This window comes from Copadichromis virginalis, linkage group LG1 (assembly GCF_057382275.1).
Source record: "Copadichromis virginalis isolate Kocher_CV1m ecotype Utaka linkage group LG1, C_Virginalis_male_GT1.1, whole genome shotgun sequence".
Taxonomy (NCBI): Eukaryota; Metazoa; Chordata; class Actinopteri; order Cichliformes; family Cichlidae; genus Copadichromis; species Copadichromis virginalis.
The window spans coordinates 15545515-15571052 of record NC_140618.1 but is presented as its reverse complement, the minus strand read 5'-3'; the positions used below and the strand labels follow the sequence as shown (position 1 = coordinate 15571052).

Here is a 25538-nt window from a genome sequence, read left to right as displayed (position 1 = left end):
TTTAGGACAAAATTCTATGTATTGTTTAGTTTTCTGCGAAATATGTGTAACTTATATTGATTTATTCCTGTTTTTGAAAGTGTTTCTACGCTAGCCATATTAGGCCGACTACTTCCGCGAGTGTTCTGATTGGCCTACGCAGTAGTCGCCTGTCAGTGACGAAAGCAGCTGCGTCTTTAACACCACGAGTGTTGCAAAAACAAGGCACGCAGGGTTAGGTCAGGATGCGGTGGGCTCAATGTCACAGAGTTTTTCTAGCGAGCAGATAGACGAGAGTAAACGTTAAAGTCTGGATGTCTTCAGATTTGAAGCAACTGCTGGATAATCTGCAGTGAGGTATGCTCGCGTTTTTCACTATTACATAACCGTTTGATATGATAGCTTTAAGAGAGGTAGCTAGCGCACTGCTAGCCTCTCGGCTAACAACTTTAGGTTTTAAAAATGTCTCTCGGGTTCAGGTTGTTTTGCGCCCTTTTGACAATTAAACAATATGTGTGAGCTCCACTGTAAACTCTACTGTGATGTTGATAAGGTTAAGTAATAGTCAGCACGTGTGCTTGCTTATGAAAACCCACCCACGTGCTATCAGATGGGATTGTTCTGACTAGGGTGCACCGGTGTTTGCCAGTGCAATCGTGAAATTGTCTCTGCTAGCGGTCGATTATTTTATTATACACTCTTGAAATTGGGTATTTGACCACCAAGCTGAGCAAGAGTAGGTAAAAGAAGAATGTGTGAGAAATGACATTTAGTCTTACAACGTATTCGTGTTTGTACGTATGTTTTTTGTTTTCTTCTCCCCTTATTGTCTCATCTTCCCTAAACTTAATATCAATTTCCATAGTTATGTTTCTGACAAAGCTCTAACGGTCTACCAAACCTCCCACCGGTCTCTCACCCACGCCCCAGTGTATTTGCCTTCAGGAAATCTAATCCTTGTTCTCCAGCGTCTTTGAGAGGTTCCCCTCATAGGCACCAAATCCGACTTTTTTCCAAATGTTACACTTTTTCCCTCCCCTTTGAAAACTTCTCAGTTCCTTCATCCCTGTGGGGTTAAGAGCCTGAGTGTTCACACCTTGGAAACGTCTGGCATCGATTACTGCAACTCATTACTTTGGTTTTCCTCTGAAGTCCATCCATGCCATTCCCTTTCCTGTCTGAAAATGCACCTGTTTAAACGAGCATATTTACTCTTAATGTCTTCCACCTTTTTATATGTTAACTTGTTTTATTGATTTGATATTTTCTTTTTTTTTATACTTATGTGTTTAACTCTTCTGCATAAGGTGACCTTGAGTGTGCCCTAAAATCAAATGTGTTATTGCCTTTAATAATATTTCATGTCATTATAGTTATTGTGATTCTTCTTTTCTCCTTCTGTGCTGTAGCCTCTCATAAAGGTCATCCACCATGTCCACCCAGATTTGCAGAGTGGTGGAGCTACTGCTCCGCTCTGCTTGCTGCCATACTGTCAGAGGTCAATCTTGTTTGAGCAAGGCAGTGTGGACCCCTGTGGGTCCCTCTAGCCTCTGTGCCTCTGGTGTGTCTGTGCTTCAAAGGAGGGCCTACAGTCTGGACTCCCTGTCTTTGGGTCCTGGTCGGCCCTCACTTGGTCCAAACTCTCAACAGCCCCGTTCAGAAAGGACGTCCCCTTCTTCTGCACTCGCACACAGGAACCTGTCTGCTGTAGCTGTACAGGTAGATAATTTATTTCGGCTCTGATTGAAGACGATAGCCGTATACTGCATTTATATTGGTTGTAATTGTATGTTTCACTTTCATACTTGTATCTATTATACTTATATGTAGCATTGTAGTCTATGATCAACTTTATTTTTTTACTGCTATTATCTGACAGTATCTGCATTCCTGTAGGTACAATACAATCTGCACAAAATCAGCATATTTTGCTGGATTTGAGGTTGTTGTAGCTTTTTAAGGCTACTTGATCCACTCAATGTGTACAAAAAAGTATGCGTTCCTGGAAAATGCATGCATACATCAGTTGCTTTTTGTTTTGTTTTTTTCATAAAATAATGAAAAACAACTCAGCCCTGAAAACAACTCAAGTTTTTTAGTATAACTTGAGCTCTTTATACTGACAGTGCTGTTCACCCACTGTGTGCATTTGTGTGTTCTTACAGGGCCAGTGTCGTCCTCTGTGCCAGTATGATTTCCTGGACCTTGGGGAGGTAGAGGAGAATGTACGACGGGCTCAGGGCTGCAAAAAAATCAGACACTTCATAGTGGACCCGGACCTGGCTAATCTGGTAGCACAGCATCTAGGACCTGATCTACAAGATGCTAAAACTGTTATCTTTGAATGTAATCCAGGTATGGGTTTATCTCTACAGTGTTGTGCAGCATTCTTCCATCTCTGCACAGATGATGACGACAAACTTAGTGTTTTTTGTTTGTTTGTTTTTGTAATTTTTTAAACACATTGATATATTCAAATGTTATACTTTCTTATTATTGATGCATTTGTGCTTGTCTTTTTCAGGTCCTGGGGTATTGACTAGGACTCTGTTAAATGCTGGAGCTCAGAGAGTTGTTGCTCTTGAAGGTGATAGGTCTTTTCTACATGACCTGCAGGTAACTTTAACATCTCCATCTCATAATACTGGTTTTTGTATCTTTACAAAGTCCCTTGTATTAACCTAAAAATTGTAAAGTGTCATATGTCAACAGTTAATATTTCTCGTTGATGTATAATCCACACAAATAAATGTTCCCCTTTCTAGGAGCTAGAAGGCCGGCTTGATGGTCAGCTGGAAGTAGTTCACTGTGACTACTTTAAACTAGACCCCATTGGTCTTGGCAATGTGAAACCCCCAGCTATGTTCACCGATAAACTCTTCACTGACCTGGGAATCTCAGAATCTGCTTGGACTGATGGTGAGGAAAAACATAAAGGATTTTTATCCCTCCCCCTCTCACTGCAAACTACTTACTTTTGTGCTCAATAGTGCCTTGAATCCTAATTGGAGCAGACAAAATTTAAAAATTTCATAACAGGAACTTTTTCAGTCTTGAAATATATATTTTTAAAAAAGGAATAAGCTCATACTTTGTTTACAGCTTTTAACACATTTTACAGCATTGCATGAGTTTTGTACCAGCCCATTAAAGTGTGTCTTTTGGTAAAATGCCTTTGTCTAGACATCCCAGTGAAGGTGGTGGGTATCCTGCCGCAGCGTAATGAGCGTGGCATGCTGCTGAAGATGGTTTATGCTTTGTTTGAGCGGCTGTCTGTCTACAGATATGGAAGAATAGAGCTCAACCTCTTCGTAAGCGAGAAGGAATACCTGGTAATTGAACAACAGTATTTTAAGCTGTGTAGAAATGACTGTTAGAGTACAAATTAGCCTGTATTTTTGTGTTAATTGGATGGATGATGTAGATTAAACATATTCTTGTACTTCCTGATGTTTTTCAGGGGCAGCTTTAAGCTAAGTTGCATCTGTACTAGTCTTCCCTGCATTATCATATTTATGCTGATAACACAACCTGTAGTTGCGACGAGTGTCTGCTCACTCATTAATCATTAATCTGACTTTCTTTAATCCTTGTGTAAAATATCCAACAACGGTTATCTCTCCATCAGAAACTGGTGGCGCGCCCTGGTGAAATGATGTACTACAGAGCCTTTGGCGTCCTCTGGCAGATGGCCTGTGAGATTGAGCTACTGCATAAGGTACAGTATGAGGCAGAGCACTTTCTGTTAATGCAGTTGGGCAAAAACCAGTGATTTAAACAGATGTTTTATAGAAATGTTTGTTATTTTTGTCTCTGTGTAGGTGCCGTGGGAGTCATTTGTGGTGTCATCAAAGCAAGGCGTACCTAGCTCTAAAGGCAAGGTAAGGAAGGGAATAGGCTCAATAACTGTAATTGGGTAACCTTGATTGTATTTTATATTTATGGTAAATGGCCTGTATTTGTATAGCCCTTTAATTAGTTCCTATGGACCCCAAAGTGCTTTACACTACATTCAGTCATCCATCCATTCACACACTGGTGATGGCAAGCTACATTGTAGCCACAGCTGCCCTGGGGTGCACTGACATTTCCCCTCGTCCTCTCCTCAGCTTCCAAATGATCACCTGTGCCTGGTGCGCCTGCGCCCACGGGCAGATCTGTTCTCTGCAGGACTGACTCCCTCCAACGCATCAACTCTACTGATGATGATCAAACAGTGTCTGGCAAAGAGGAAGGTCAAGCTCATTGACAGGCTCAAGTAAGCAGTGCACACACTGAATTGTCTAGATTAAATAGCCAAAATATTGCACATGTATTAGAGATGTGCTCTTACTGTAACAACTGTACACACACCAGTTTAACACCGGTCTAGTTACTTTGGAAAAAAAACCCTACATTTCCACATATTTGAGAGCTTTTGTTTTTTTGTTTGTTTTTTTTGTTGTTGCCAACGTTCTTTCCAATTCAACAAAACAAGCCTTTGTGCTATTAATAACATAAACCAAAGTGTACTGATTATTTGATTATTCCAGGGTGGATGCTCTTACCTTAGAAAAGTACCATAATTTAATCCAGAGATATCAGTTTCTGCAGAATCTTTGTCAAAGTCTTAAATGTCTTTGAAAGTTTCAAATATTTGGGCAGTTCCAGGATTTATAAGCTACACAGGATGGTTTTTGTCTTGAGAGGGGGAAACATTTAGGACAGTTTGAGCAAGTATTATCTGTGCAGTCTCTTCAACTGTAATACACCATGCCTTTAGTGCTTCTTACAGAAGTTAGGACCATTTCCATTTAAAGAAAACAACAGTGGACAGAATCTGTTAGTTGCCAATCATTGGTGAGTGGTTTTAAGCTTCTTTTGCTATTCCTTACTGTGTCTCTTATTTTTTTGTTTTCTAGTCTCTGGTCACCAGACAGTGGCAGTAAACTGTTATCAGAGATGGGCATGTCGGAGGACATACTGACAGGCCACGTTTTTCCAGAGGAGTATCTTAGACTGTTCCAGCTGATGGACAAGAGCCAGGAATTCACACAGAGCTGGCTTTACGAAGAAATCTTGGAGAACACACAGAGGGAGGGTTGGGGCTAAAACCTAGACAAACAGACCATATATGTATAGATTTACAGTGTGCATACAAACACGTGTGCTATACTGATTATGTAATATAGATGATGATAATAATATAATATGTGGCAGAACTTGGAGATGCAGTTGTGATGTTATCACAGTTGTATTTGTTACTGAAATGATTTAAACGTGACTGTGACAAACTCCACAAACTTCAGGGCCGCAGAGGAAGGACGTCAAATGTTTCGATAAAGTGAGATTCTCAAGAGGGGCGATTTCAGAGAAACGCACTTAAATATGACACTTGGTCTTTAGCAATGAGAGAAGGGGAAAAATGCTACTGTAATTAAAGTAAAAAAAACGGTCTTAACAGTTACGTTTCTGCGTTATCACCAGAATCTCTGTTAACACCCAAATGGGTTCGTTCAAAAGAGGATACAAAATTTCTTAATTTTGCATGTACTGTAATCGACGACTAGTACCGCTGCAGTTTTACTGAACAAAACCCCCAAGGTTTTGATACATAATCAAGGAGTGCTGAGTGGCGTCTGTCTTGTATATTTTTGTGTAATCAGTTGCAAGTCCATAAGCTAAAATGTGTGTAATGCCATGTTTTCAGGACTGTGTGAGCTGTGAATGTGATGATTTCTAAACTGATCATTAAATCAGAATTTTCACATGTGGAGGAAAAAAAAATAGCTCAAGTGTTGTTTTATTTTTGGACCAGTGTAGATGCTTTGGACTGACTAAATTAATTACTTTGCTATCCTGATCATTGAAAACCTGTTGATTTTAGTTTTGTTTATACAATAATGTGCTAATACCTCATACAAGTGTCTGGTTTTATGTAATACATCTGTAGCAAAAAAATGAAATAAATAATTTTACAGTATTTTTTTTTCCCAACTGATGAGTATGAATTGAAGCTAAAATTGTTTTGTTTTTTGTTTTTTATGGCAAAAAGCGTCAGTCTTTGTGCACATACTTTTTCATCTATCACAATAACATAAAAATGTTAGGTGCTATTTCAGATGACATTTTCAGCTTTTTGAGACAGAAAAGGGAGGGGGGGATTTTTCTCATTGTGTAGGACGAGGTACAAGAGATTTTATTTTATTACCGAGTCTACAGTTCGATGCAGTCAGGTAGCTGTGGATGAAAACAAGAGCAGAAGATAGTGGACAGAACTGTGCTAACAGTGAAAAGACACGAGATGGCGACAATGCAGCACAGGCCCGACGATGACAGCGTTAGCAACGACCCCTGGCTGCTGCTGCCTGTGGGTGACACAGTCTTCACAACATCTCCGGCAAGGTGTCAGATGTTAGTTTTTATCGTTCGGCCACCCTTTTCAGCCGTAAGTGTCATGTCTCTCTTCTGTGCCGTCGCTGTTTCTAATGTCAGCTGATTTACAAGCTAGCTCCTTTATGTAACGTCAACGTATGTGTGCGTTTCAAAGGTGATCTAATGTACTCTGCTTGCGCTAGCTGACGTTAGCTTAATAGCAACATGTACGAAAACCAATCTGTCACATCAGCATCAAGTATCGATAGCAAACGGGTCTAACTAGTTACTGCATATTAACAGTCTGTGGGTCTAACACAAACAGTTGGTTATAAGCTGTTCTCATTTTCGAGCAGTTTGGCGAAGCGGCACTAGTCCGCAATGAAGCGTAACGTTAACATCAAATCAAGTGTAACCATTGCCACCGAGCTAATTTACATTTAACGTGTGCTAGCCTGTCATCTAACCCATCTAATATTCGGTTAAATAACCAACTTACAATTGCTAATCAGCTAATTTTTACGAAGTCCGTGTCAAAACGGGAAGTGACTGTTCCTGTCTGCTGGCAGTTCATGTGCTCCACGTTATTTTATGTCTTGCCTGGATAACATTAGCTTAAATATCTGGGGGTATAATATTAACCAACTTGTCGAGCTAGGTTTAATTAGGTTAGCTGCTAACAACACATTGGTTAAAGCAGGCTCGTCCAACTCATTTTCACCTATAGGGCCACATATATACATATACACATCGCTAAGGCGACCCAGACCTGCTTTCCCCCCCATGTAATCCGATGAAAAACATATATTAAAAAACAAACAAACGAATAATTGATCAATAGGATGCGATACCTTTAAAAAGTAAATGCATTGCAGACCAAAGTTTATCTAAAAAATAAAAAAGGAACAAAACACTCACATGTAAAGTTTTGTATTTAGAACTATTTTATTGTGCTGTTTATATTTCAAACAATTCATAAAAAAAACCTCTGGAAATACTTTTAACTTTCTATTTAGAAATAATACTAAGTAATAATTGCATCTTGATAAGCATATTGTCTTTATTTAGCACCTTCAAAAATAAAAAGGTTTACAGGACAAGCTAGGAAACAAACGACAAATAACACACTTAAGAAAAGATAAAAGGGAAACGTGCAGCACAAACCTAAAGGGGAAATAGATGCAATTACAAATGAATAATAGGTAAAAAGCAAGTAGGTTTAAAAGCAAATAAATAAATAAATTAAAAATGATAACTCATAGTGGGAAAAGCTTGTTTATAAAAAGATGTCATTTAGAGGAATTTAAAAGATGACAGTGAGCTCGACAAACAGTGAGGTTCTTCTAAAGAATAGTTGTTCAAACAGAAAAATCTCTATTACCCTTGTTGATCTCAGCCGAAATTGTGGGATGGCCAGAATGGAGGTTATGATGAGGGGTGTGTAGTGTAAGAAGATCTGAAATATACTTCTGTACAAGCTCGGAGCGGGCCTTCTTAAAAAAAACCTTAAAGTCCATTCTAAAATTATTAACCAACAGGTAACCAATGAACGAAACGAAATTATTACAATTCCATTGCAAATCTATCCAGTGGCCTGGGCTGGTCCCTAAAGTGTTTCAGTCGCAGGTCAAAGAGACTGCTCTGAACTGGAAAAGTGGCCAGCACTAATCCTCAACTTTTGGTGACTAGATGCATTTAGCTACATTGTATACAAAACCTATAGGTCAACATAATTGGCCATCTGCCTCCCCTGTCTCTATCACTGCTGCAGGTCTCATGTCTTTGCAGTGGTCCTTTCACAGGACAGGGTCTGTGTCTTCTTACACCTTTGTGTTTGTCCTTTTGGCTGAATTCCCTTTTCCGTTTGTCTTTCATAATTCATGGTCCCCCTGTGGAGTAAGGCCCAAACAAAGGAGGAGAGGATGGATGGTTTTATGGCTAAATGACTCAGTGGGAGAGGTGCATTAACAGATAGTGATTAAAAAAAAAGGCAACTCTTGTTTTTTTAAACATCATCAGCTATCCATGTTTCTCTCTAGGCTGGTGATTGTTTTATCTTTTAATGCCTCAGATGTTTGTTTGAAGCATGAAAACATTAAGACCGTACATGGGCATTAACGCTGTATACCAAAGGGACATTCAGAGCTTTCAACAATTATGTAACAGCGCTGTTTGTGTCTCAGTGTGATTTTAAGGAGTTTTATTATTTTTAGAGATATTAAAGCACACTTTGTTTCCCATACAGAAGGTTTCTTTTCTTGATTAAATATACAGAGCGGATGCAACATAAAGACAGGGTGGTGCAGCATCCCATAGGATTTCACCTCTATCTGTAGAAAGCACATCGCGGTGCTGATTGGTTCACTCATGCTTCTTCTTTGTTACCATATTTTACACACACGTCCATGAGGAATTTCATGGAAGAAGGGAATCAGAGTTATGTTTGGTGTGTCTATCCACGCATTCCCTTTTAACTCTCTAAATGTTTGGTCTTTGCCAGAGTAATGCAGAATTACAGGAAGAATAATTAGTGCTGCAGGAAACCAGGACAGCCTTATTCCACTGAGATAGGCTTTTATTAGCCATTTTGTTGAGGTTTGAGATTTTATCTTTCTGCTGAGTCAAAAAATGGTGAAAAATGTTGGTTGGTGACCAGAGGCAAAGTTGCTGCCCATCCAGTAATGCCTTAAGGGGCGCCATTTTTTTTTTTCAATTTATATGAAAATAATAAGAAATATGTGCTGAAAATTTCTTTTTGCTAGTCAGACTTTTTCTCTCGTAGTCAGTTTTTGCTCCTTATTCACACTTCCTGACTCTAGATCATCTATTAATGTCAATTTATCAGTACTTTTGCTCTGTGTGAGCTGTTTTCTCACAGTATTTGAATGCTGACCTCTTATGTTGACATTAGAGAGTATAGGTAATATCCAGAGATTGGTTGCATTGAGCTTGTAGTTGAAACGCGTGCCAAACAGGAAGGGTACGAAACAAGTATTAGTGGCTGTTTTGTTTGCAGACAATACTGTTATTTGTGGTCAAAACATGGCAAAGTAACAACAAATATACGAGTCACACATGCCTGTTTGTCTTGTTCCCGTCTAAACATGCATAAGCTAGTAAAACTAAGTCGCCTGCCACTGTACATCGATTCAGAAGTGCATACAACAATAAACCAGAAATCTGTAAAACGCTGTCAGAAAGGGGTCATTCTTTTGGGCCATTTGTAGTGTTACTATTCTTTGGATTTCTCTGCAGCTTGATTTGCCTCATATAGACCTTATATATGTTATGGGATTGGGATATTTATCCTTTATTCCATTTGTTCCGGCTCTTGTGTAAATGTTATTGTGTCTTTTCTATTCTCTTTTTCTAGTCTGCACTTGGTGTCTCAGTTGTTGTCCAATTTTAATTGGTATTTGAAGAACTGTCAGATTGTGAGATTTTTACACCTTAATCCTAATAATTTAGCATTTAAATCCCTAGTTGGGCATTTTTTTCTTTCTAGAGTTTTCTCATAGCTGAAACCCAGATGTCGTGTTGTGGATCAAAACTGGTCACAGCACAAGGGCAATAAATGAACCATAGACAAACAAATTTGTAGTTTCCACATAGAGACCTAGAGGCTGTGTCTTACGAAGTGTGCGGTGTAGATCAGATTATTGTAATGAAGGAATTAAATGCAGCTGTATTTGTTTGGATGTCTTAATAACCAAATTATGTCATATTGTGAATGGACAGCAATGCGTCTTCTCTACGAACACACATTAGTGTTACCAGCTTTTTCATTAATTCATTTGAAAAATATATATATAAACAACAACTTTAAGCTGCATTTATCCAGGTCTTCGTTCATCTGTTGCATGGCAAAAATAATTTGTCAGGCTGTTAACAGGCACCCTAAGTCTGCACCTCATGTCAGCATTATAAACCCAGTGATACATGAAGTCTGTTACCTCAGCAGGACGAGAAGCAGGCCCTGGAAGAGATCTTGAGTTCAAGCCACCCAGTGGCAGGACACATTTTTGTTTCTCTATTTAAGTTTTCAGCTTTTTTTGTCAGGTTTTTGTCTCTTAAAGGGAAAAGGGAGCAGTCTTCCAACTCATATCGTGTAATCGCTATGTAAATGAATGTATTTGTTTGTACGCATCTAATCTACCACCGTACACGTAGGTGTACACAGGAGTGTTGCATCTGACGCATTCCTGTTTAAGCCGTATGGCTTGTTTGAATCTTTGGGAATGATGACAAACTTGTTTGTGTCCATCCCTTTGCCGTTCCTCGCTTTCACTGTCAGTGGAGTTTAACATGGTCTCTGCTTCTTTAACTTTATGCCTATTCTCTGTCTTATCTCCTTTATCTCTGCAGGCTTGAAGAAGGGCTTGTTCCAAAAGGTGGCACTGGCCCTCAAACTCAAAGGTCAAGCATTGTTTGGGTGGAGCTCAATGGATCATGGTGATGAAGGTTAAAATTCTTTTCTTGTCCAACAAGTTCAACAAATTGGATGTGATGAACCAGTGTAGAGGTTCATACTGTGCAGAATTCAGTTGTTTTGTGTAAGAATTTCAGCTGATTTTTGATTTATCTTTATCCTCTTAGATCAGTTTGAGAGGGAGGGTGGAGCAATGTCACAGATTCAGGGGGGCGGGGTGGACCTCTGTGATAACCTACCCAACTCTGAAGCCCTCACTGCTCAAACCCGAAACCTCAATGAGACAAACACACTCACGCCAACTCAAAGTGTCTCTCTTTCACAAAATGGGGATGAGGGAAGGTGTGGTTCCATCCAAAAAATCGGTCTTAACAACAATGAGAAGGAAGAGGAAATGGGACTGGGAAAGGAGGGATGCATAGGAAGAAACCAAGAGAAGGAAGAGGAAGATGATATTGATGAAGCGATGAAGGAAGACGATGACGAGGAGGAATCGGCGGAGTCGAGCTGTTTAAATCGCTGCCAGTCTCCAGACACTCCCATGACAGACTCTTCATATTCAGAAACTGGTAGGAGACTCAATGAGCTGCACACATAATCACAGAATCTTATTTCTGTTCCTGAGAACAGTGTCCTCAGCCTTCACCAGGAAGGCACTTCAGGTCTAAACAGGATTCATCACAGTGGAGGCATCACTCAAGTAAAATTGGTAACGCAGCATGCTGCTGCTGGAAGCAAGACTGTAGGCAGAGGGAGTGACTAAATGAAAAATCAGAACAAAGAGGATACATTTTATTTATATTTTTATTTATGATTTTGCTGACATTAGTCTATTTTTACAGAATTTTTGTCTATCGACTGTTAAAAATTATTATTAAACTTTAAAACCTGGCCACACTAATGTAAGTCAATGTCTACTCCCAAAAGGTCAAATCACAGCCACTAGTATATCCTTCAGTTTGTTTAAAGAAGCTACTTAACAAATAATGAAAAAAATACAGAAATTCCAACATGTTAACAATCCAGGAATGCCTTTTTTTTAAAAAGTTATGCACGTAATTGATTTAAAAAATTCCAGTTTACAGTGTGACACACAAATTAAGTATTATAAAAAGTAGTTATTTAATTAGAAGTGTAATCTAGTTTGTTAAATGTTTTCCTGCCTACAATCTCAGCATGTAAATGCTAGGTGTGCAACACTTCTTCACAAATGCTAACTAAACACTCAGTAATATTAGTGTGTAGAGGCTGTGTTTGAAGTATTACTGCGTAACAATTCAAGAAGAATCCAGCGTTCTGCTCAGGATCAGGCTTACTGTTTAAATGCCTTTGGTGTAATGCATTAAGTGGTCAGCATATTGGATTGAGGTCAGTCTGTCTGGGGGTGATGATGTCATCGATCATGTAACTAGAAAAAGTGACTCAAGAAAGTGAACCTGAACAAATCTAATTGAGGGCGGCTGCATGTAGAGCGAGGAGGGTATCTGAGTAGAGGAATAAGTTAAGAGAAAGACAAAAGAAGTAGAAGACAAAATATTGAATCCCAAAATTGCTTAAATACAATAGAATAGATCAAATAAATAATGTTAAAAAAAAGTATAATATATAAAATAAAACATGGCAATAAGGGTAACGCTACACAACAAGAGTTCAATTAAATAGAAAAATTAAAGGCAAGTAAAAGTAAAATATTAAATAAAATACAAAACTTGTGTGAAAAGTGTAGTCGAATACAGTAAAGTGAAATAAATCAAATGGCTCACATTAAACAAAAGGAAATAAGAACTCTGACATGTAAAAAACAAGCAAACAAAAAAACAAGCATATCAAATGGAAGATGACCTTAAAGTGGCTCAGAAAAACAAACTGAAGTGTAGTAGACAGTGCCTTGGCCTTAACATTAGAGAATAGATGATCCTCTTCCAAATAGAGAGTAAGGCATAAGCACACTTAAAGTTTCTGCCACTGTCTGTGTCAAAACAGAGTAACACCACTTGATAGCTCACAAGTTCACTCCTGTTCACTCCTGCATTGGCGTACACACACATGCTGCAAACACACAAACAGCTGTGTCGGCAAGCCACTGCAAAACTGTGAGCTTAGCACAGCTCCCATATTTACATTTGTGTGTTTATTGGTTGTAAGCCTTAAGGCCTGCTAGCAGCCAGCATTGACTTATCTACAACTGTGTGTGTGTGCGTGCGTGTGTGTGTGTGTGTGTGTGTTCATGCACTGATGGAATAATAACAGGGATAATATATTGCCATAATGTATTTGTATTATGTAAATTGTGGGGAAACAGTCTGTTTATATAGTTGCTTTGTAAGGATATAACAGTTCCTATAATGTCAATCATTAAATTTTAAGATGAAGACTCAGTAAATAAGATAATATGGTTGTCTTTAGAGTTAGAATTAAGATTAGGGAAGAAGTCATTAGGGTAAGTCTCAAGGAACTTAATGTCTTCTGAAGTGATTAAAATATGACTGTGGTTATATACTCATAATCAGTTTGCTTCTCTGGAGGAACGTGTTGATTTTAAATTTTTTTACACACTGGCATATTTGCAGTTCCTCAGTAATTGTCTGTTTTCCTCTTATCTTTCTTCCTGTTTGCTAATTTCTTTATTTACATCCACAGGGAGCCTGTTGGAGAATCCTTATCCTTTTAGTCCTGGAACCAGTCCAGAGCCTACATCCCCAGTCATTCCAGCGGGCAGTCCAGAAACCGTATATCCCATCGGTTCAGTGGAATCGATCCAGAATGATGCTGAAATGGACACTCGTATGTCAAAAACTGGATCAGGTGCCTACTGCACGGCGTCTATCACCTGCACACATGGATCTGCTTTCAGTACGGGGCCGATGGATTGTACATCGCAAATATTAACCTCAGGCACTGAGCCTACATGTGTCACAGCAACTAGTAAAATAATAGCAAAAAATACAAACTTCACTACAGAACAACTTACCTCATCCACGGAGCCTGCCTTAAACTGTGGGCCAAAAGGTGCTAGAGGGTCTACCGGTTCACATGCAGGATATAACACCTCAGCTACAGAGACATTTACGTTAACTGAGTTAGCAAAGTTTAACACTTCCACTGCCTCATCCGCTGTGAGTGCATCCCAAGAGCCCCTCAACTTCACCATGGGGATTACAACTACTGGAACAGACTCCACCTCCATCACAGGACCTTCATTATCAAATCAGGAATACATTACCTCCACTCCAGTGGCCACTTGTTTCTCAGTTCCCGCTTGTGCCTCAGGATCTATTCCAGGCTGTGCTCTGTTGGAGTCCCTTGAGCAGTTGGCACAAAGAGGAGATGACAGCCACCTTCCACAGTCCCTTCACCAGGTACTGCAAACACTACTGCCACTTACCATCACTGATTGCGTCTCATTTGAACTCACTGCTCTTAAATACTTTGTTGCTTTCTCTCATTCGAGTCTCTCTAAACTTTTGCTCTCACAGTTGTTAATAAATCAGTCAACCTCATAATTGCAGTGGCACTTTGTACCCTAAAGCAGGGGTGTGTTCAGTGACACACAAACTAAAATTCAGGTATGCATTTAAGTACACTAAAAAGCTTCATGCACACTAGATAAACACACAAATCCTGAGTGTTTCTATCTTCATAGATGTTCCCTCACAGACCTGCATGATTGAACATGCGGCTCCTGAGGGTGTGTGAATGTTTGAATATTTCTGTCAGTTTGATTATTAAATATCTCTAAAAGGCACACCCAGCCTATTTTTACTTCCAGGCAAACAGGTGTCTACATCTGCGTTCACACATTCACTGGAGCCTCAAACTTTTTTAGACATCACTTCTTGGCAGTTGCAGTGAAGAAGCAGGTGGATCAAACATTAAGTGGCCTTTACCCTGCTAGTTACATAGTCCAAAGTTTGAGACTGATCACGCCCGTGTACGAATGGATCAGGTAAAGGTCAAAACCATTCACAGTGAGTAAGTGGGGACCATTTGTTTTGTTTCCTATGAACAAAACAAACAAAAGCAGGTGCAGCAGATTTATATAGCAAAACAAATATCAGCTACTTACATCACCCGTATGTTTCTTACTTCTCCAGATATCAGGGCATCTGGTGAAGTGATAAACTCGGTTTTTGTCATTTTCATCACTACTGCTTTGATCTGTTGCTCGTGCTGAGGCTGCTGGCTTGTGGCTGTTTCTGAGCTTTGGATAGCTTTCCTTTGATAGCCTCTTTAGTCTGATTAGGTTTGTTGGTACGAACGTTATTGTGGTGGTTGCCCTACACCTTAGTTTCGTGAACTTTGTGTCTTCGCTTACAGTGAAGAGCTTCCACAACATGTTAGTAGATGACTGTGAGTGTGTACACGACAATCACACATAAATGAAAGGGACTAGCATGCCATTGGACACGTGAGGCTGACTGGCCGATCAGCAGTCAGGTCTGAGAATGCTCAGAATCTGCAAATTCAGGTCATTTGTTGGTCAATCAGGGCATCGCTACCCCTTTGGACTTGCTATGGAAAAGTTCTTAGGCTTTTCATGGGCGAGCTCACACTTAATGTCACTTCATTCATGAGCACACACCTTTTGTCTACATTACAAAAATAACACCCACTGGGAAAATGATTATAGAAGTTACTATTTTAAACATCTTAAATTTGTCTTTGTTCAATTTATAAACTATAAAGCCGCTCAAAGTTTTAGCTGCTGATTAAGATAAAACTGGATTGGCAAACTGAAAGGGCGCTTGAAGAGTGCAGTACTCCATTAAGTCATTTACCCTATCCCATAATTCTAAAGAGCAATATCTAGTGTTGCCACAATGGTCATGCGCCACTTTATTGGTTTTTGTGTTGCCCTGCTGACAGATCAACAGAATTACTAAAGGGGAACATACTCTGGCTTTGTTGGGGAGGGACAAATGGAGGAATGGCATAGCAAACATGCCTCTGTAGTGGGAGATTTACATCATTGGTGGTGTAAAAATGAGGGAGGGAGAGAAAGGCTGGGGTCATGAATGACTGCCAGCTTTGAAACCAGTGTCATTAGCATAAATATGAATTGTAGGACAACAAACAGAAAAGGAAAGCAGCGAGCAATGAGGAGAAACAAATGAGGCTCAAAGTCTAAAGATGACTGTGTGTGTGTTAACCACAGAGAAACATCCTTGGAGTAATTTCTAGACAGTCCAGTATATGTATAATCTTTAAACGCTCTTTGTTTGCTCACAAAGTAGAACAATGAAAACTTAAGGAGAAGTATATTTTAATTATTTATGTCAGTGAATATGTTATATATTAGTCATAATTGATGCGGGGACAAATAAATCCATTTTAAATTGATCCGTATTTTTGGTGCAACGGATGGTTATTTGCAGAAGAGACTGGAAACAGCTTTAAGCTCCTCTTGTATCTAAACCATCCCGGCACAGTTACCTAGAAAAGGTCACTGAGTCGTCACCACCCCGCACTTCATTAGAAATGCGAGAGCTTTTTGTGCCCTCCTTTCCTCCTCCTCCTCTCGCGCTCTCTCTTTCTCTTACACACTTCTCCTGTTCTGTTATCAGCTGAACAAGAGACACTGAAAAGAGGTAGAGTGTCGACCATGGTCTCTCGTTTTTTCTCCCTTGCTGTTTTTCTTTTCTCTCTCATTTTCACTCACTTGTGTGACTGACCTAACAGCTTACTTTGTTGTGTGTCACAAAGAGCAGATTATATGTTTTTCTTCAATGGCATGGTTAATGATTATAGAATTTATTGCTGCAGTAGAAGGACAGCTCTGTACTGTATTGTGTTTCTAAATTACATATTTGTATAATTTTTTTCTAGTTTTCTATATGGAAATTTTTGACACTTGTGTCATGTTGAGGAATCCCTCTACGTGAGGATTAGTTTCAGTCTGGTTTTAAACCTTAATTTAACCTGTTTCCTCAACATGCACTTTATTAAAAGCTGTAATCTCTCTCTCTACAGATTGCTGAGGCCTTTGTCCTTCATGGAGATTGTATCCTTGTGGTCCTGTTGGTGTGTTGATGGGGTGGCCAGGTTTTATTTTGACTTGTGCAAAATGTTTCTCACACTTTTCTCCTGTGTGCTTCTTGCCTGCTTGTCCGGGCAGATGTGACTCAACAGTAAGAAGGAAGGAAGAGACAGATTAAATGAGGCAAAAATGAAAAGAGGAAGTGTGGAGGAATCAGAGTGAAATCGTGCTTAAATCTGAGCTGGCTTTCAAAGAAAGCCTCAAGGTTTACGAGGTAGATAAACACAAAGAAAGATTAGCTCTAAATTTTAAACTTCAGTCGCCTTTCATGACATGACAAGAAAAATGTAATGCTGGAAGAATATTCTTTTCAGAGAAGGACAGATGAGTTTTTACTAGTTTCCATTTTTGCATTGTTTTTTATTTATGAATAAATGGGAAGTCTTTCACCATCTTTCAGTCTTTCATTTAGTAATTATTTTTTATTGACCTCAGTCTGCTGCACATGCAGCTCACACATTTGAAGTGGGAAATCCCAAATTCTGAGTCATAATTTTCAATGGGAACACCCACTCGGGTCAAATTTCCCACTCATGAAGTTATAGCATCTCTACCAGCCTCCCAACTTCACAATTTAAGAACAGCATGGACAGTAGTAAAACTTGTCATCTGGGCTACCATTGCTGTGTATTTGTGCCTCTTCAAAGAAACCGTATACAGAGCACTGACCAGGCTCTACCTGTCAATGTGCTGCATCCAAGTTTCTAAGCACAAACATACGATAGAGTTAGAAAAACTATAGCATTGTAAGTTTTCTAATTGGCTGATCATTTTTACGCTAGTGCATGACGCCATAAGATTTTTGAGGGATAAGAAGAGCACTTTTAGTTTAAAAAAAAAAAAGAAGAAGAAGAAAGAAGCAAGTTTCGCCACGTGTCAGCCATTTTTATGCTTTTTTCTAGTTATTGAAGCATTTGTGAAATGACTTTAATTTCAATGGTCGCTGTGATATAAAACAGCATATTCAGAATTCAGAATCATTCAAACCTGATTAAAAACCACTTAAATTTTTTTTTGCTAATTTTGCAGCAGTGGAACTTCTACTATTACTACAGTTTAATTTCAGGATTGTTTGAGTGTCAAGTCTGTATTTTATAATTATGTTTTCTTCATTTTCTTGTCTTTTTTTTTTTTTTGCTTACTCATTGAAAATACTCGTTATGGTTGCTTATTATTGTAGTGGTTCATTGTGCAGACAGTTGGCCTGTTTTTCAAGACGTGGACTGAATAAGTTCCATATAGCACATATACACAGGGAATACTTCACCGACAGAAAACTCAAAAATGCACTTGGAGTCAATGACGATTGAGTGTCAAACAGTAAGAGGAAGATGAAAGGCAGAAGAGCATGACTGAGAAAGAACTGGAGGTTTAATCTGATGAAAGATACACAGTGGGAGGGAAAACCAGAAAGTGTCAAAGAGTAGGGAAGCCAGCTTAGCTATGTCATGCATGTATAGAGGGTTAGTTAGAAAGAGAGAGAGAAAGCATTGAGCCACGTCAAAGAAGGATTGTGTTTTCGCTGCTCATATCCATAAACATGAGACAGAATCGTGCACTGCGTTCCCCCTCTGTCTCTCGTGGCCTTCCTCTCCGTCCTCGTCTCTCTGTCTCTCTGTCGTCCTTTTTTTTCCCCCAGAAATACCCTTTTGTCAACTCTAATGGTTTTCAAACAGATAGCCACAAGAGTTTAAAAGTTACTGCAATTTTCAGCGTTCCCAGTGTGGTGTGATGATGTGCATGTGCGGAATTTTGATTTACTTATTTTTTACATTTCTTAACCTGTGGTGTTCAGACCAGCGGGCGTTATGGTGCATCCAGCTAGAGAGAGACTATCACCAGAGAGTATTGGATAACCTGAATGCACTTCAGCAGCAGTGGGGTAACACACAACGCACACACCTGTTGACCTGTAGGGTCATGCTAGTAATAAACACTTTCTTCAATCCTAAGCATCAGGGAAGAAGCTGTAATAAAGTAGTGCTCATAATGTTTAAAAATGAACATGGAGACATGCAAGGTTGCTGTATTACTGAATATTGTGTTTGTCACTGCATGCATCAACACGCATGCTTAAAACAGCCTCACAGTATGATTTAAAGTCCTCATAAGAACAGGTCTTGCCACTCAGGAGCCATGTTGGTAATGCCTCTGAGCAGTGCTTTAGGCAGACTCATCTAAAAAAAAATGGGAAGAGAGCTGTAATTTAAATTGCCGTCTTTTTAAATTTAAATCTGTCTCATTTCACTAAAGTATTTAACCTTTTCGAAAGACTTAGCTTCTCTAACGTGTAAGTACACTTATCTGCATATTTAATACAATATGGTGGATTGTACAGAAGTGAAGAAGGTTCTTGAAAGGGAAGCAAAACATCTTCATGAACATTTAAAAAAAAAAGTCCAGTTGCCCTCAACCTAAGCACTGAAGAGTAGGCACACATGTGTCCTGGTTGAGCTGAGCAGGAGCATTGTCTGTACTGTCATGAAATCCAGGAAACTTCAGTCATATACAGTAATACATATTTAATATAGATTCAGTCACCATAATATCAAGTCACATGTAGAGTTATAAGCCGGTTTTTATTTGTTTTCTTACATAGCATATATTGCTAGTAACACGCTGGTACTAACTCTATCTCTGTGTGTTCTTCCATCTTAGAGAGTCAGTTTAAAACGACGCCCTCTGACCTGGCAGCTCAACATCTGGACAGTCTTAAACACATTTGCCAGACACACAATCGGTCAGTATGCACTTCTTTTCATGATATTTGTATTTTTAGCTTCGTCTTTGATGTCATCTAAACTAGGTGTTCTGTTTAGAACTACATCAGCCCTGATTGATCTAGTCAGCTAAGTCTAGACGATGCAATGATGTCACAAAAACTCAATAACAACACAGCCAGTACACGCAGTACAATTCACAATACAATTATCAGTTGATTCCAAATCAAATTCCAAATCAGAGGCGCAGACATTATTATCGTCTGCGCCTCTGTGATAATGAGTGTGTGTTTTGTTTGAGTTCTTTTTTTATTAGCGGAGGACTGTGTAAAATATGTCCTGCAGTGCTATTGGCTCATGTAAGTGTCCCTCACCAGAGAAATGAAACCCCTTCTTGCTGTTTAGTTTTTTACTCAGAGTAGAATGCTTGCAGGACACACAGCCTTTTACATTATATGACTGTGTATATACGTGTCTGCTTGAATCACTATGAGCATGAATATGTTAGTGTGTGATGTGCACTGCAGTGATAGATAAAACATATGGCCCCTGTCCGCTGCTGCTGCTGCACTTTCAGACATTTGAGCCATCACACTGCTAGGGTTTCACTCTGCTTAACACACACACACACACACACACACACACACACACACACACACAGAAGAACATGCAGTATTACTAACACACGTTGTAATAGCAAGGGAAATGTGTCCAGGCTAATATTAGACTGAGAGTAGAGAAGGGTCATCCGTATTTTGCGTTTTCATTTACTAAAAACAAGAACTAATCGTCAGTGCTCCTTTGTTTCTCTCCTTTTTTTTAATAGACCAAGGAGTAGAGATGCTGAGGTAAGACGTGTAATTTTTGGTATGTGTGTCAGTGACAGGTAGTGAATGTGCAAGTTATGTATATTTTGCACAGACTGAGCGATATCAGTGAAATATCCATTTTATGTATTTAGGGCGCACATTGTCGTGTTCTGTGTTTAATTTGTAAAATTGATAAAGAATACAATGTTAAATAAAGTTACAAATTACACGTGTATTATTTTTTTAATAAGAATTTGTGTATGCGGTTTCAAATAGTGTGCTTCTCTGAACTTCGTGAGAGCTGAATTTGAGGAAGTTGGTGCTCTGCATTCATGTACGTCAGGTCAGTGACTATTAGCTGCATGGTTATAATTTAACTTGAATGCTGTTTGGTATTAAGCTATGATATGAATAACCACTGTTATGTTGCTAGTGGCTCTCTTTAAATTCTCTTTAAAGTATTATTCTCAACTTACTGTTGTGTTACTAATAAGACATTAGGGTAAAGTTTGGCCTAGTTTTAATTTTTTACTGTGTGAATTTCAAAAAGTGTGTGTGTGTGTGTGTGTGTGTGTGTGTGTGTGTGTGTGTGTGTGTGTGTGTGTGTGTGTGTGTGTGTGTGACATACAAGTGTTTCTATCATACAAGTGTTCCCATTGTTAGGATTTCCTTTCTTCCTCAAACATTATGAAAGCAGATTAAATTGTAGAAGCAGAAATCTCTATTCTGCTTCTACTGTGTTTCAAAAGGTCCTAGGAATTAATTTAAATTTAAAAACCGTCATTTCCAAAGTATTGACATCATCCTATTGAAAAGAGAGAAACTGGACATAGTTGCGATTGTGACACACTCAAACAGGAGATACAATGCAAGGATGAAAATGTTGTTATCAGATCAAGAAAACCTGTTTAGTGTAGCTGTTGTTGAATTCTTATTGAAGAAACAATTACTCTAAGGTAAAAAGTCAGATACAAGGAGCTTCCACTTCAGTATACACTTAAAGTCTATTCTTATTTATGAGTATTTATATTAGTTTATTAGAGGCTTTGGGTTGGTCTTAAGTTGGTTTTAAGTGTGTTACTGATGCCTGGTTTTATTCATTTCTGTTAAAACTGTGTTCTCTGATGCAGACCATCAGGTTGAAGGAGGGATGGAGCAAAGAGCTGAAGACACCTCTTGTTCAGTCATGCCCTCCGTTAATTTGACTGATGGTCTCAGTTCCCCTGAGATCTCCGGCAAGGACAGGGAACACCCACCAATGGAGTCAGAGGGGAGAAATGGTTTCCATGGATCTCAGCTCACTGATGAGCAAGGCAATGACAGAGAGGGAAGAGAGGCAGAAGGAGGGGCAGGATGCACCATTTCAGGAAACGGGCTGCACCCCTCTACAGCTGAAGAGTTGGATCAGTCCAAACCTGCAGAGCAGCAGGGACAAGATTTAGGTCCAGCACAGGAAACAGAGGCAGAAGAGCAAGAAGAGGGGGGTGACGTGGAAGAGGCAACGGAGGCTTTGGAAATGGAAGATGAGGGAGAGGAGGAAGAAGGGGAAGAGAAGAAAAGGGAAGGGGTGTCCTCCGTGAGTCAGAAAACTCTCCCAGTAGAGACTGTGTGCAGCGGGGCAGAGGTGGAGATACAACAGCTGTATCAGGATGCCCGAGCTCAGGAGAGGCTACATGTGGAGACGCAGGTATATATGATTTTGGCTACTTAAGACTCACTTCATTTAGCTTTAACATATTTTTATTACATATATTTAAAGAAACAGTTAAAGGAACTACACAGTTCAGTCAGTATCTGTTATTAATATTATCTAGGAGTTCCTTCTTTGGTTGCTAAAATGTATCACTGTTAAAAGGCCCAGTCAGTACCTGTTTTCTTCCGTTGATGAAGTTTGCATTGCTTTTGGTACTTTGTGTTGGCCAATTCAGTTTCAATAAGATCAAACATAAAAAAAAAACATAAACAAACAAAAAAAACCCATAAAAACCTGTTTTAAAGCAAATGCAGCCTCCTTTGTCTTTGTTTATGGGGACAATAGTATTCAAAAACGAAAGCAAATGGAACAGTTTTCACTGCTTTCATAGGACTCAGTCAGTGTTACAGCAGAGTGTGTTACACCAGAGAGCAGAGCAACAAAATGGATTACAGCTTCATAACTGTATATTGACATTTAAGTTATATCTGTATCCTATTACTGCAGGAGAGCACTAAAGCCTCCCTGCACCACGAGGTAACCCTTCCTCACGAGGCTCACATGAAGCAGCCGGAACCACATGCAGAGATGAAGGAAGTGGAAGAGGAGGAGGACTATGATCTAGACCAAGCTGACATCATTAGAGAAGCTCCCTCTTTGGATGCAATGGCAAAACTCATCACTGTAGAGGAGGTGAGTACATGTTGTTAGTAGATTCACTATTTCCATATGTCTTCGGTGACTGTGCATGGACTGTATATTAAAGATGGACATGGCGAACATCAAATCACCCCCTGCTTTTTGAAATCTTGATTTGATGAAACCAGCGCTGAGCAAATTTGGATAACAGTGTGGTGTATTATAAGCATCAGTTAATGCTAGCAAGTTTAGTTTGATAGAATGTACAGATGCATTGCACACATACAGATGCCTTTGTACATTAGGTTATGTAGTATACAAATGTAATGTTGGCATTTAACTTAAATTGGATAATTCTTGGACACTCTGTTAGTCCAATAGGATGAAAAGAAAGGCATGTTATTGTCATGTAATTCCTATCATTCAAATCAGCAACTTAACTTCTCCCTAAAGGCTGAATTTAAAAAATGCATCTGTGTTCAGTCTTATTAAAGGTTAAATTAGGTGGAAACACCAGGCTGTAAACAGATTTTGTCTGCTGGACATTTTACATTCTCGTCTGTGTGGATTGACTCAGTTTGTGTTTGCCCTTCTAGGCCCTCCATTGTCAGAGGCATGTTGCTATGTTGAAACAAAGCTAATGCCATTGCCTAACCATTACTGATACCCATGATGGATTTATTTTGTTGATGTGAAACCCAGTTTGACATTTAACTACTCTCCACCAAGAAAAAAACAGAGGCAGTAGTGAGGGCAACACCTTGTTATGTTTTTTTAGTTTGATTTAATACAATGTCTTTTTGTTCCAGCGCCAAAAATAATGCATATAAAAATAAAAACTGCTTATCTGTGGGGGTGATATGAAATGAGACATTTATCATTCATGGCAGAATTGTAACATTTGACCTACATGAACCACACCCTTTTGGATGATATAATTATTACCTCGTCGATAAGCACAACTGCTGGATGAAAATTAATTTGCCACTGTAATCTGTATTTGAACAGCTTTTGCACTGTACTTGGCAACATCTAAGCTCTAATGTGCTTAACTTCTGTCACAAGGAAGCACTGACAAAAAGGTTCAAAACTCAGCACTGCTGATTGTGTGGTGTGCTGCCACCTGGTGGACATGGCTGGTGTGGTGCACGCTCTGTAAGACTCAGTCTGAGAGTATGAAAAGATTTAATGATGTAAATATAAGTTGTGCTTATACTGATTGATGTGTCTACTACCCAGGCTAACATTTCTGGTTGTTCTTATGTTTCTCAGGTATCACCCGCCTCTGGCCTTGTCTCCATATTAAAGAAGCGAAAGGTCTGCGTAGACGACGTGAGTGCTTCTTCTAGCTCAGACCCTCGACCTGAGAAGCCCACTGCCAAACGACGTGTCCGCTTTAAAGTTCCTGATGACCACTATGAGCCTGGTATGTTTTTTGTCTTTTATTGTTGACGGTTAAAGTTTCGTATCGCTCTATAAACACAGAAATAGTGTAAGAGAGCAGTGGCTGCATTTCTAATACTGGACAGGTTAAATTACACCAGCTGTGGCAGTCCATTGTGAGAGTGTTTAAAATAGTTGACGAATTCCAGCAAATTTCCAGCACACATTAATCCTGTGTATTTATCTCTATAACTCTCTGTATCTCTTTCTCTGTAGATGTCGGCAGTGGCGACTCCTGCCTGCTCCTCTTCCTGCTTTGCCTGGTTACTGTTTTTATCAGTGTGGGGGGCACCGCCCTTTACTGTGCTTTGGGCGATGCCCAGTCTTCGGTCTGTCAGGACTTCTCCAGAAATGCAGACTTCTACATTAACCAGATACAGCGTGGGATAGCTCAGATCCAACACTGGTTTGCTCCTGGGTCATAGCAGAAAATGTGGAGCCACTGACCTTAGTGTTTGTCACTGTAGGTTCAATGTAGTCTGCTACTTCCTAAAACAATGTTTTTGTGGTCATGGTGCCAGGCAGTCACTATTTATCTGCGGAAAGTGACTGTTATTGTCTGAACATCTATATCAGATACAGCTGGCGTTTCTAAGCCTGCTCCACTGCATTTTTAATGCTCTGTGACTACAGATCCAGAGTTCACTCAGTCATAGGTCGAATGTCTCTTTAAAACACTAGATTGAAAAGGTGGTCAGACAGAGTGAGACTGCAAAATAAAGTTGTCAGTTTTATTTCTGAACAGAAAAATAACTGAACTGCAGCCCTTCACGATCTTTTCCAAATTAAATATGTACTAATTTATCAAGCTAAAAATAAAATTGCAGAGAGCTAGAATACTTCCATTTAAAAATTACTGACAGATAATCAACCATGACTGGATACAAACTTGCTCACACTGCTCTCCCAAAATCAGTTCCCTGAGACACGTAACACATGTAAATGTAAATATTGCATAGACACACATGCAGTTTGTTAACTAGGGAGCACATAGATGCCCTCGACACACTGCACAAATGGGAAGAGGCCCAGTGGGTATTTTTAATAACATTGCAACCACTGCTGTTGCTTTTATTCTTTTATTCTTTCTTTCTTTCTTTCTTTTTTAAAATTTTATCAAGAACAAATTTTTCTGTGGTCTCCTACTTGGAATGAAATCTTTACGTCTTAATTATGTCTTAAAGTTTTGAATGAATGTATAGATATTTGAATATTGTCAGAAAATATGCTGAGAGGAAGGGGTATTTTGGTATTTGTCATAACTGAGCTGCTAATGGGAAACAGTCACATCAACTATGTTCTATTAGGAAAATGGCATAAATCAGTCAAAAAAAATGACCCTCCTGACTCCCTCCGACCCCCCTCACATGTCCTTTTTATTGCATTGACTTTAGTGTATTTAAATGAAGGGTAAGCAAAATGTTTGCCTTCATGC

At 39.3% G+C, this 25538-nt stretch overlaps 2 protein-coding genes across 3 annotated transcripts; both read left to right on the top strand.

Annotated features, from left to right (window-relative positions):
* The first annotated feature begins 135 nt into the window (after positions 1-135).
* Positions 136-5941, top strand: tfb2m (transcription factor B2, mitochondrial). Its single transcript, XM_085452314.1, has 10 exons — positions 136-336; positions 1389-1698; positions 2145-2334; positions 2504-2595; positions 2745-2898; positions 3163-3311; positions 3608-3697; positions 3801-3860; positions 4089-4237; positions 4881-5941. Exons 2-10 carry the CDS (start codon positions 1411-1413, stop codon positions 5068-5070), a joined length of 1362 nt encoding a protein of 453 aa, XP_085308440.1. The 5' UTR covers positions 136-336; positions 1389-1410; the 3' UTR covers positions 5071-5941.
* Positions 5942-6338: 397 nt separating this feature from the next.
* cnsta (consortin, connexin sorting protein a) lies at positions 6339-24636 on the top strand. 2 transcript variants are annotated; one of them, XM_085452290.1, is made up of 13 exons: positions 6339-6406; positions 10699-10794; positions 10930-11331; positions 13403-14121; positions 16733-16763; positions 18595-18681; positions 19458-19539; positions 20346-20367; positions 20605-20671; positions 21459-22015; positions 22529-22714; positions 23933-24086; positions 24320-24636. In XM_085452290.1, the coding sequence occupies exons 2-13, from the start codon at positions 10776-10778 to the stop codon at positions 24526-24528; spliced, it is 2535 nt and encodes an 844-aa protein (XP_085308416.1). In that variant the 5' UTR covers positions 6339-6406; positions 10699-10775; the 3' UTR covers positions 24529-24636. The 2 variants fall into 2 exon arrangements, with proteins under 2 accessions (XP_085308416.1, XP_085308408.1); XM_085452282.1 differs by lacking the exon at positions 6339-6406 and having other exon boundaries at positions 10705-10794; positions 20605-20662.
* Positions 24637-25538: the final 902 nt, after the last annotated feature.